The 12,214-nt window shown below is 34.0% G+C and overlaps 1 protein-coding gene across 1 annotated transcript in view; it reads right to left on the bottom strand.

Annotated features, from left to right (window-relative positions):
- Window positions 1–1,247: 1,247 nt before the first annotated feature.
- Window positions 1,248–12,214, bottom strand: part of LOC119598897 (mitochondrial inner membrane protease subunit 1-like) — an 11,773-nt gene continuing 806 nt past the window's right edge. Inside the window, exons 2-4 of the mRNA XM_037948593.1 lie at window positions 6,419–6,570; window positions 4,575–4,772; window positions 1,248–3,345 (exon numbers count right to left, since the gene is read on the bottom strand). Coding sequence (XP_037804521.1) covers window positions 3,172–3,345; window positions 4,575–4,772; window positions 6,419–6,532 — 486 coding nt within the window. The 5' untranslated portion in view covers window positions 6,533–6,570 and the 3' untranslated portion in view covers window positions 1,248–3,171. The remainder of the gene's footprint in view (window positions 3,346–4,574; window positions 4,773–6,418; window positions 6,571–12,214) is intronic.

Below are 12,214 nucleotides of genomic sequence, written 5' to 3'. Positions count from 1 at the left end.
TACCTTTACTACATGTTCCATCACGTATAAACAAAATGGGAAAATGTTAATGGTTATCTCTTAATCATCAACATTGCTATGGGATGGTAGTATCTTCTTACCAAATGAATAATGATAAAAGAATGGTAATATAAATAATGATGATGATAATAATAATAATAATAATAATATTAATTATAATAATAAAAAAATTAATCATATGAATAATGATAATGATAATAATAATCATAACATTAATAATGAGAATAATGATAATGATAACAATAATCATTAACAATAATAATAACAATAATGCAAATGATCATTACAATATCAAAAATAAAAAAATGTGTATATATATATATATATATATATATATATATATATATATATATATAAATAATAATAATAATAACAATAATAATAATAACAACAACAATAATAATGATAATAATAATAATATTAATAATAATAATAATAATAATAAAATACAGAAATGTCTACATTGCACATTCTCAAAATTTACAACTTTTCAAAAATATTACAATTTCCCCCATAATAATGACTATACAAACCCCTAAACACTATCTCGTACTTCTGCACAATTAACCCATGCAGAGAGATAAACCCCATTACCCTATCTTTTGTGAATAGCCTTTTTTTTGCCAAATATAATACACTACACATATATTTAGAAGCTCCACTGAGATCAGATAATTTATACTTTGGTGAACACTGTATATCACACTGACATTAATGAGAACAATCTATTTCTCCTTTTGTCAGTAATGTGAACAATCTCATCCTCTTTTTGTCAGAAAATAAAAAAAACACAGTACCTCGTAATCAACTTACCAAGAAGAGACTCGTGTGTTTCACTATATTTTTCTTCATCAGATTTTGATGTATAAACTTAGCAGCATTTTATTTTACACTGATAGAAAGGCATAACTGAAATTTCCTTTGTACTTGTAATGAGTATTCCTTGGTTCTATTTAACTGGAATAAAAAGATAGATTACCTGTAGATAAAACTGATATAATGATTTTGTGATGTTTAGATGATTTGACTAAACGAAGCAGAGGAGGAGGTGGAGAAGGAGGAAGAGGAGAGAGGAGGAGGGGAGGAGGAGAGAGGAGGAGGAGGAGGAGGAGGAGGAGGAGGAGGAGGAGGAGGGAGGAGAGGAGGAGGAGGAGAGGAGGAAGAGGGAGAGGAGGAGGAGGAGGAGGAGGAGGAGAGGAGGAGAGGAGGAGGGAGGAGGAGAGGAGGAGGAGAGGAGGAGGAGGAGGAGGAGGAGGCAATAGAGAAGAAGACGGAAGAAACAAAGGAGAAAGAAGAGGTTGAGAAAAAATGTTAGCAGAACAAAGAAGTACAATAATTACAATTATGGAAGTTTTTCTCTCTGGGAAACTAAAGTCACCACAACAATGTGATTTTTATAGTCCTAAATGAACAGAAAAATGAAACATTTCCCCATTCCTACATACTATCCTGCCATAAACATCAAACCATTCATCTGCCAGGCTAAAATTGCAACTTGAGTAATCTGTATACAGACAAGGGTAGCACTCAGGATATCTCTATGTTATGAACTAACTCCAAATAAAAATAAATAAATAAATAAGTAAATAAGTAATAATAAATAAATAAATAAAAGTACCTCAAGACTGGCATGTTTCAAGAGAAAATCACCTTAAAACAATTACAGCCATTACAAAACATGAATCCCGTTGAAATGCATGTGTAAGTACAATATCATCTTAATAGAACAGAATAGAAGAGAATAATAATAATAATAATAATAATCATAATAAAAATAATAATAATAAAAGAAAAAAAAATACAAACATAAAAAAATTATAATAATTATAATTTAATCCCCCTTCATCCTGTTCTGAAATGTTAATGTGGAGTATACAAAATTGTGAACTGGGGGTTTATGGGCAATATTATCTTAAATACTTCTTAGTATCTACAGGTTCAGAGATTATCCAATACAAAATGATGAACCTCTGTGTATATTCTACAGTACTGAACTATCACCCAAACCTGAGCCTCTCTCAAACACAAAATCACTCCATCCCTCTGACCATACTGAAGAGGATACCTTCCTCAATGTGTTTAATATAAAGGAAAAAAATTTCATGGGTCATCTGTCTGTTTTCTTGTCTTGACGCAAAGAAAACTTTTACATGAATTGCCCTTTCAAAACCTGAATTCAATTATCCTGACTTTTCTCTTTCAAACAGATAGGAAAATAGCTAAAATATAAGACTATTTAGCAATAAATAATAAACTCTAACAGAAACATTCCAATCTACATCAAAAATGATCTACATGCAAGTTCATTGTAGTCTTTTGCTTTGACATGAAATCTAGTCACAAAAGAGAACTACATTTTAACCAAAGGAACAATGGAATTACTTTGTCTAGCACCATCCTAAGAAAGCTCAAAAATATTACATCCACTGTTCACATGGTCATTCTTTTTATACAAGCTACCATGTCACTTATAGATTTTTAATAATAACAATCCAAATCATCTCCCCTTCCTCTTAATATTTCGTCCTATAAAATTTGCTATCAACAGATTCTATAAAGAAAAAATATATATAGGTGTGTGTGTGTGTGTGTGTGTGTGTGTGTGTGTGTGTGTGTGTGTGTGTGTGTGTGTGTGTGTGTGTGTGTGTGTGTGTGTGTGTGTGTGTGAGTGTGAGTGTGAGTGTGAGTGTGAGTGTGAGTGTGAGTGTGTGTGTGAGTGTGAGTGTGAGTGTGAGTGTGAGTGAGTGTGAGTGTGCATCTACATATATACTATTCCTTCTCTCATGACATTCCTCTTCAGCAGCCCTTCCTGGGAAATAGGAAAGGACAGAGAACTATGGGAAAAAATACTTAAGATTATTAAATAGAAGAAATAAAAAAATTAAGACCCTGTCTTGTGCACAAGAAACTTAGAGGGATAAGTCAATCTGAATTGTAAGGAAGACCTAAACAGGACATCTCTGAAGTCTGTATAAATGCACTTCCAGCATCAACAGGTAATAAAACATGGCACGGATAATGAGCAAACAAAGTGGTGCTGACACACTGCACATGGCTTCCCAATAGAGGTGTTTCTCATCATGTGTGGTGGTGGGCAGGGGGTTGGTGGCAAGGAGGGTGCGTAGGGCCCAAGAGACTGCCAAAGCAGTATCACCGCTCTATCTGCCACTTCTGCATTGAGTCAAGTCTTCCAACATCAGAGAGGGGCCAGAGACGACACACAGCCCTTCCACGAATAAGACCAGCAGGAACAGAGCCAAAAGTGCGGGAATCAGTCGAGTTAAGGGCGTTATCTCCTTCTAGCCAAACATGCCCCTTTGGCACCTGGAATGTAGAAAATGGTGGTTATATTCTGATGAGGGAGTTTTTCTATAAGTCTAAAGTTTTGACTAGCATATAAACAGTTACCTGTAAGGGAGTAGAGGAGCTATAATCTGAAGATTTTAAGGAGTGCATCATAGGCTATATTCCATACAAACTCCTATAGCATGATTATAAGTGGGTGTAATATCTGCAAAGGAGTGAGTTGCAGGTAAAATCCAAATAATTGGTTCAACCTTTTCAACTTTTTCCTTTACAAAGATAAGTATTTAATATTTGAAAAGGAATTGATCTCAAGTTATATTCTGAATAAAGATACTTAATAGAACTAAAATAATTTCATATATAGGTAAGAAGGTGTTATATCTTTTTCATACTTTAACAACCTTGCAGTGTGATACTCATTCCTAGTTATGTTCTATTTTCTTCTCTTACAAAAGTTGGGAAGATTAAAGAATATTTTACCTGTATCACCCTGGTGAGGCAATTTTTAGGCAGGAAAAACTCACAAGCTTAAACATATCAGAATACTTCATGCTTTTGTAAGTAAACCTATGAAGCATTATAACTATGTTACAATGACATTAAAATTTGTCATATGGTAAATCAAAATTCAAAGTTCTTTATTCTTTTATGTACTGTTTTTCAGTCATGTTGCAAACTAATGCACTCTAATAAATTGTTTGTTAAAACCAAGAAAAATTCTTTCTCAACACCATCTACTTTCTCATATCTCTTGGTTTGGAACTTTACATATTGCCTATACAAATCATAATATCTAAAAAATGTAGAGCTAATAATATATAAAAATTACAGTTGGATGGCTAGTCATTGAGAGAATTCATAAGTTCTATGGCGGATAAATCCAAGTCTTTATTTAATGCCTTTCAATTGTTTGGGAATAATGTTGCAATAATTAAGGGATATAATCTACATAATCATAAAAACATAAAAAAAAAAAAAAAAATTCAGACTTAATTCCATGCCCATCCTAATGTTAACTGATCGATTCACAGACAATCATGATGCCATAAATACAACCCAAGTTAACCCATTCACACATAGCTCAGTATGATGCCAGGAGGTTCCACTGTGTATGGGTTAAGTAATAGCAATTTTTCTTTTTTACATTGGAAATTCTTCATCTGTGCCAAAACAAGCATAGATAAGTTCCATTGTTCCATTCATTTCCAGTTGAAGCCTGTGACAAGAAACATGGAAGTGGTACTCACAATGTGTATTCTGTATCCATTCTTGACCTTGTCTCCTCCAATCCCTGTGACCCGCTTGCAGATGTGATGGTGGGGGTTGGTGGGTGACCTTGCAATGATGACATCACCACGTTGGATGCGGTTGAAGCGAGGTGAAATGTGCTCAGTCAGTATGACATCCTCTGAGAAGATAGTGGGTTCCATGGAAGGGCCCTTGCACTGAGGAGTAAGAGAGTGAATTCTAAATAACTGAGGAGAGTGTTGGAATGCAGTCTCCATGAAAATGTATATAGGATATTCATTGAGTAGCATACTTTTGTAAATATTAAGAATTCCTCCAGAAGGACACTTACCAATATTATTTACAGAGTTGATACAATTTATATCGAACTATCTAAAATGATCTAAATCAGCTTAAAAAATCATGGTTTAAACAAACCCTTCCCCCCCCACCTCCCTCAACCTTTGTGTACACACCTTGTGTGTGGGGAGGGAGGGTAGATAAAGATATGTATAGTAAAAGTAAAATTACAACAACCCTAAGCAATGTTGTCTTATTAACATGCCTAGTCCTAGCTTAGAATAAGCACTTTAAAGCTATCTATCATGTAAGCATATACTCTTAATAAATACCAGTCTGTTTAATCTGGATATAATATACAGGAAGCCACACTCTCTTAATGTACTGTATGTCTTCACTTGATATTTAATCCATGAGCCAAAAACATCTCATAATATTTACTGCACAATAAAAGGACCTCTAATGCCTTTAATTTTGCAGTTATTTTATCATGCATATATTTCTCTATAAAACTGTGCATGTGCCTGTGGAAAAATATGAAATAAGGAGGGGCTACAGTTATAAAATGGAAGCATATTTAAGACAGAAAGCTGGAGTTATTTTCAAACCACTTTATACTCCTCATTCACTGTTACAATAATAATAATAATAATAATAATAATAATAATAATATTAATAATAATAATAATAATAATAATAATAATAATAATACTAATACTAATAGAAATAATAAAATAATAATAATAATAATAATAATAATAATAATAATAATAATAAATAATAACAAAAAAGAAAGAAAAAAAAGAAAGAAAGAAAGAAAGAAAGAAAAAAATATGTATATATATATATATATATATATATATATATATATATATATATATATATATATATATATATTATATATATATATATATATAATATATATATAACACACAATATATAATATAGGCCTGCAATGGGTAGTACACTTACTACCTTTGTTTCTATGGAAACAGATAATCTGACTACAATATGAGCTTTCATATCACACATTCCAATATCAAATGTAATCACAATAGTGTATGCAAAATGTAGTAATGAACTGACATAAATTGTCAAATTAAAAAGATACAAATACTGTTTCTCAATTATGAGTCAAATATTATAATCATCAATCGTAATATTCCCCTATCAACAGTATGCTTAAACCCCAGGAAGAGGCAGGGTCTTCCATATATCCAGATTGAATGCACTATTGTTCTTTTACAATTCCAAAAGAGTTCTCCGATATGTTTAGCATAAAGTCACAAATGAACCTATGTTTGATAGATCTGTATCACTGCTGCCAACTCTATTCTAATAGAAATTATTAGATCAACACTATGGCATTTCAGTTTTGGCTTTAAAAAATTGCAATATACAGTAAAATGGGGGTGGGGTTTTAATCATGTTCTTCAGACATCAGTAATAAAATACCTCATGACACTTACAACTGTGAAACATATTCTACAGAGTACTGGAATAAAAATATTTAAAAGAATCAACGCATTTCAAAATACCATAGAAACCCCAAACAAATACTCACAACAACAAAGTCCCCCACGAACTCCAGGGTGCAGTGGGCAATGCACCCGTACTGCACCATGTAACCTGCCACCCCAAGGCATCGCCCTAGGAGGCGGTATATGCTGGACCGCATCACTCCAGTCTTGCTGCCAATATTTCCATTCTCTGATTCTGCAAAGGGTTAAAATTCGTTAAATCTTGAGACAACATCAAACAAAGAAAACGAATTTCATCTAAAGTTACTGAGAAATGTCAAAATATTATCATAGAAATAGTAAACCTCACTCCATTGTGTATGAGGGATTCATTCCTCACAGATGATGCATAATAAGAAACATATAAGCTTATATGCATGATTACTTAACCCAATGGTACCGGTTAATCACTCAGCCAAATTTTGTAATCTTTTGTAAAATTTGTTGCACACAGTTGGCTCCACAAGTGCTCAGCCACCAAGGAGACAATTAGTAAGCTTATGAGACCCCAGCTGATTTCTCCCTTCCTTGAGTTTTTCTTTTATTACTATTAATATTGATGTTATTAGCAATACTAATAACAAAAAAGAGTAAAATAGAATCTTTCAAAAAAAACAAGGACGAGAGTAATGGTTAACGGAATAATAATAATAATAATAAAAAAAAAGAGACATCAAAGGTCATATAGCACTATGGTAAAGTGTTGTGGCAAAAAGAGTGAAAATAATCTTATGATTAGGATAAAATCTGTTAGATGTCAAAGGTTATAGAGCATTATAGGATAGTATGGTTGTGAAAAGAATAAAGAGGGGGGAGCAAATAAAGTAAGGTGGAGGTTAGTAAAAGGGTGTAGGATGATTAGATGAAATGGAGAGCACTATGTCTATAAAGAAAACTGGCAAAAGGAGCCATTATGAAAAAAATCAATGGGTAATACGAGTAGAGATGGGTGTTGGAGAAATAGGAGGAGAAGCATTCAAGGAATGAAATAAGGGAACAAGGGAAAGTGGTGAAGCATCAGGAGGGGAAGGATCTGGAGGACACTGTTGTGGCATAAGGGAATCACGTGAACATCCTGGGAGTGGTAAGGATAATGGGGAAAGAAGAGTGGTGCACACGGAGAAGGAGAGGATGTGCCCTTTTGGGAAAGAGTGGGAGGAAGAGAGGTAGGGGGAACTTGAGGAGGAGGTGGATATTGGCAAATACCATGAAAGGAGAGGGTATAGGCACAGAGGGATTGGAGGGTGAATAAGTGAGCAGAGCATTTTCTTGTGTCATGTTTAGGAAGTTTTGGATATCTTCAAGAGTTTCTGGAAAGGAGTTGGGTGGGGAGGTCTGAGAAACAAAGGCTTTCTTGTGAGGAGGAGAAGAGGGGATAGATGTCTGAGGAGCAGAGGAAGAGGTGGGTGTAGGACAGAATGGGATAGGAAGATGGGGTAGAACATTTAGATTGCCTGGTGTGAAAGGTAAAGTGAGAAGGAGGAGGAGGGATAGGTATAGGGGAAGTGGTAGAGATAAGAATATCTGGCTTTACACCAGAAAAGAAACTTGATTAACCCATTGCCGACGGGTGGCATGTACGTACATGCCATGGCATGCCTGGACTATCTGCTGGGTGGCATGTACATACATGCCATGGTGCACATGTCCCGTATTCCAGGGGCGTGTGTGCCATGCCATGAGTTTTTTGTTACAATTACGGTAATATATTATTTTTTTGCCACTGAAAATGTGATTAAGTAGTTTTTAACACTTTTTCTCATTTTTCCCATACTATGCATTTCATAAAGGCTTCTCGGGCTTCCGAAGTCAGCGTTTAAAAAATTATGTCGGTAATTGACTGCATTGACCAAAGATATATAGTATTCATGGAGTGATGATGTAAAACCACATGAAAATACCGATATGTATTTTGGAGAGAGAGAGAGAGAGAGAGAGAGAGAGAGAGAGAGAGAGAGAGAGAGAGAGAGAGAGAGAGAGAGAGAGAGAGAGAGAGAGAGAGAGAAAACACTGATGTCTAATAAAAGAACACACAATCATGGAAAATGACAAATAACCAAACAAAATAAATCACATCTCAGAAAAAAAGGAAGAAGCTAAATAAACCCAAAACTTAACCAGAAAAGAAAGAAAAGAAGAAAGAAAGAAAAAAGGGAAAGAAAAAGAAAAAGAAGAAATTGAAATCACAAAATGAGAACTAGAAATACACAGAAAACACCCTGGAGAAAACAACTTACAAAATTCATCCAAAACAAAATTGGATTAAAAATTTACTAAAGATAAATATGATAAACTCCCTGACAATGACATTTAAAATATAAATTTCCTGTGGCTGATTTTAACCTTTCTTTTTCTATTTAATATCAAATATCATCCGTAACTTTAAACAGGGAAAATCAATAATAAAAGAACATCAGACACCATAACAGAATTATCCCCAACCTTAACCCAATCACCATGGATTTATGTAATGGCTCTTGTAGTTTTTTTTGGTGAATTTTGCTACATACAGATGGGTCCACACGTGCTCAGCCAGCAAGGCCTCTCTCAGTAGGCTCCTGTGACCCATCCTGTTTTCCCATTCCTCGAAATTGCGGGAAAATGTGTTTTTCTTCCAAATGCTATTGATATTGATACTGTTATTATTCTTATTGATATTATGATTATCAAATTACTATTAAAACCTTGGTAACATTTATGACAATGAAATAATAAAAGAAACTTTCCAAAAATCAAGGAAAAGGGTAAGCAGGTGAGATAAGTAAGACTAATAACTGACTCCTTGGTGACTAAGCACTTGTACAGCCATCTATACGTAAATACAATATATATAAAATTGCATTACAGTAGACATGACATGTATTCTTGCCATCTGTGCTGACTGGGTCAAAAGAAATAACAACATACTGGAATGCAAAATCAGTCAGAAAAAACAACAACAACAAAAGACTAAATTATCTAATATACCAAGAAGATCCAAGACTAACTGTTATAAGTGAAGCCTGGTTAAAGGAATGTGAAGATTTAAATTTAAATTTTGTACAAAAATAATCAAGAACAGTATAAAAAAGAAAAAAAAAAAAAAAGAAAAAAAAAAACGAGGAGAGGATTGGCATTTTCCAATTTTTTTTTTTTAAACAACAAATAGTTTAAAACAATAAATTTGAGAGTTAACTTTAAAGAAAAAACTGAAACACTCAGGATAAAAATAAATTACCAGAATAAATGGTTAAACATATTACTGTTCCATAACCCTTGCAACAGAAGAACACTATGATAAACAGACAAATGATCCTAAACCTCACCCCCCCCTCCCAGGAACCCAAAATCAATATCAACTAACAAAGAACAGGCAAAAAAATTATTTGGATTCACTATAAATCAAAATTTGATACTACTCACCCTGCCAAGTCAAACAACCATAATAAATCCCAAAACAAATAGAGAATCAGCATCAGTAATTAGCTCCCCCTCCCCTGGTGATTTTGACATTGAGAGCGGCCGAAACCTTGATTATCTCCCTTTCCTGATAAAAGAGAATCCCAAAAATGAAAATACAGAGTTAAAAGAAAACATAACAATGAAGGAATACAAAAAGGAATGATTTAATAAAAAAGAGAAACAAAGCTAACAATATACGGATGGAGAAAGAGATAAAATTCTGAAAACTCTGAGGAAAAACAAGATCTATCATCAGATGCTATACAAATAGAAAACAAAATAAGAAAATCATGTAAACTCCACCAAAACAGTCTGTAACCTTGTGAAAAAAATAATGGGCAGAAAATGGCAGAAGAATATTCGATAACGAATAATCTAATAGTAATAAACATTATGACAAAACTTTGATTTATTAAAAAAAAAAAAAAATAAAAAAAATAAAATAAAATATAATATAATATAATATATAGAAATAAAATATAATTATATAAATAAAATTATATATAATGTATATAAAATTTACTAGTGATAAATATGATATACTGTAAAAAAAAAATAAAAAAACCAAAAAAAAACATAAAAAGAAAGAAAAAATAAACAGGAATGTAAAAAAACAAACACTAAATGAATACCATGGAAGAACTGAGCAAGCAATCACAAATACAAAAATGAGAAAGTGTATGATCCATACAAAATGTTATAAAAAGGCACCCAATAAAATCCTTTGAGTATTTCTAGAACTGCTGAACAGGTAATAGGTCAATATCCAGGAAAATTCAAACTAGCCTTAACAAATCCCATAGTAAAACCAGGAAAATATCCCAAAGAAATGACTTCCTACAGATTTATAAGCAGACTATCATGCTTAGGAAAAATATATGAAAACATAATAACTAAGAGACTAATCTGGTGGACACAAGAAAATAACAAATTAACAAGAGATCAAACAGGATTTCAACCTAATAGACCAACATTAGATGCTCTGAAGAGAAAAACTATACAATGGTTGCCTGTCTTGATCTAGAAAAGGCTTTTGACTCACCTAACCATGAAGCCATACTAATAAAAGCAAAACTAGGAATAACTGGTTTGCCTCCAAGATGGCTTTATGACGTTTCACAGGACAGAGAATTCCAAATTATAATAAAGCGCTGGTAATTTTTTACAATACTTTCACATAGCTGATTGCGACGATTTTGATATTGATGGATTCCTCTAACTCTCTAGTACACATATGAATATATACAGGAACTTTGCCGAAGCATATAACCAGCATGCTGGTTATATGCTCTACCTTGCCATGAATACATCAAGAATTCTTTGTCTTTCATTGTAAGCTTAGGGGGTGGTAGCCCCCAGGATTATTTACATCAGCGCGCGAACGCGCAGGTGTGCGCGCGCTCGCTCACATACGCACGTATGTGAGCACGCTCGCTGAGCGTGCTCACATGGGCGCGCAAGCGATGCGTGTGCGCGCTGATTTAAATAATTTTAGGTAAATTGAACCTAGATACGGCGCTCCTGGACAGCCGTTGTTACCTCAACGATGTCGGGGAGGTAACAACTGAGGCTCCAGACGAAGCACCATCCAAACCCCGCCAACTCGCACTGGGCCAGCGCGGTGGGGTAGGGCCCAAACTCCCTAACATGAAACCAAGACAATTGGGGAAGGCCTACGTCAACAACGGACCCCTCAATGGCTGATGAATATATATATATATATATATATATAATATATATATATATATATATTATATATATATATATATATATATATATATATATATATATATATATATATATATACTATTCATGCAGTATATTTTGTGACCTATTTTCTTCATTTCTGAAGGCCATGCAATTGAGTGGGGTCCAGGGAAGAGCCTCGACAGGGAAATATAGTGATAAGGTGGAGGATTGGGGGCAAAGCCCTCTAGTTAGTAAGGTTTATAGTTCATACAGTGATGTTTGTGGATACCCAGGAGTGGCAGGAGTAATGTGGTCTTAGTCTGGGAGGGGCGCAGTCGGACTTCATAAACAATATTTTCTTTATATCATTTCTGATGGAAAACAAGTGATTCATATAAGTAACTAAAACAAAGGATAATAATTGCAAGACTGGACAGCTGTGTGAAACCAAGAAATTACCAAATTTGAAATGTCACAATTCACTTAATTTCTTTTTGCAGCTGTTTTCTATTTTATCTTTAATTACACTTTATTGTGTTTGAGGTGAATTTATTTCTGGCAACATAATGCAATGCCTATTTACTAGTTTTATGGGAGTTCCACGTGTGGAATTCTCGCTCTACTCACGGCAGGGTGGAGCACACAACAGACATGCAGGAGCACTCAATGCTGAGTCTGTCCAATGCTCTCTCCTGCCGTGATTATGTGGA

This window comes from Penaeus monodon, chromosome 42 (genome assembly GCF_015228065.2).
Source record: "Penaeus monodon isolate SGIC_2016 chromosome 42, NSTDA_Pmon_1, whole genome shotgun sequence".
Classification (NCBI taxonomy): domain Eukaryota; kingdom Metazoa; phylum Arthropoda; class Malacostraca; order Decapoda; family Penaeidae; genus Penaeus; species Penaeus monodon.
Note: the sequence above shows the minus strand (reverse complement) of the source record. Positions and strands in the feature narration are given on the sequence as shown.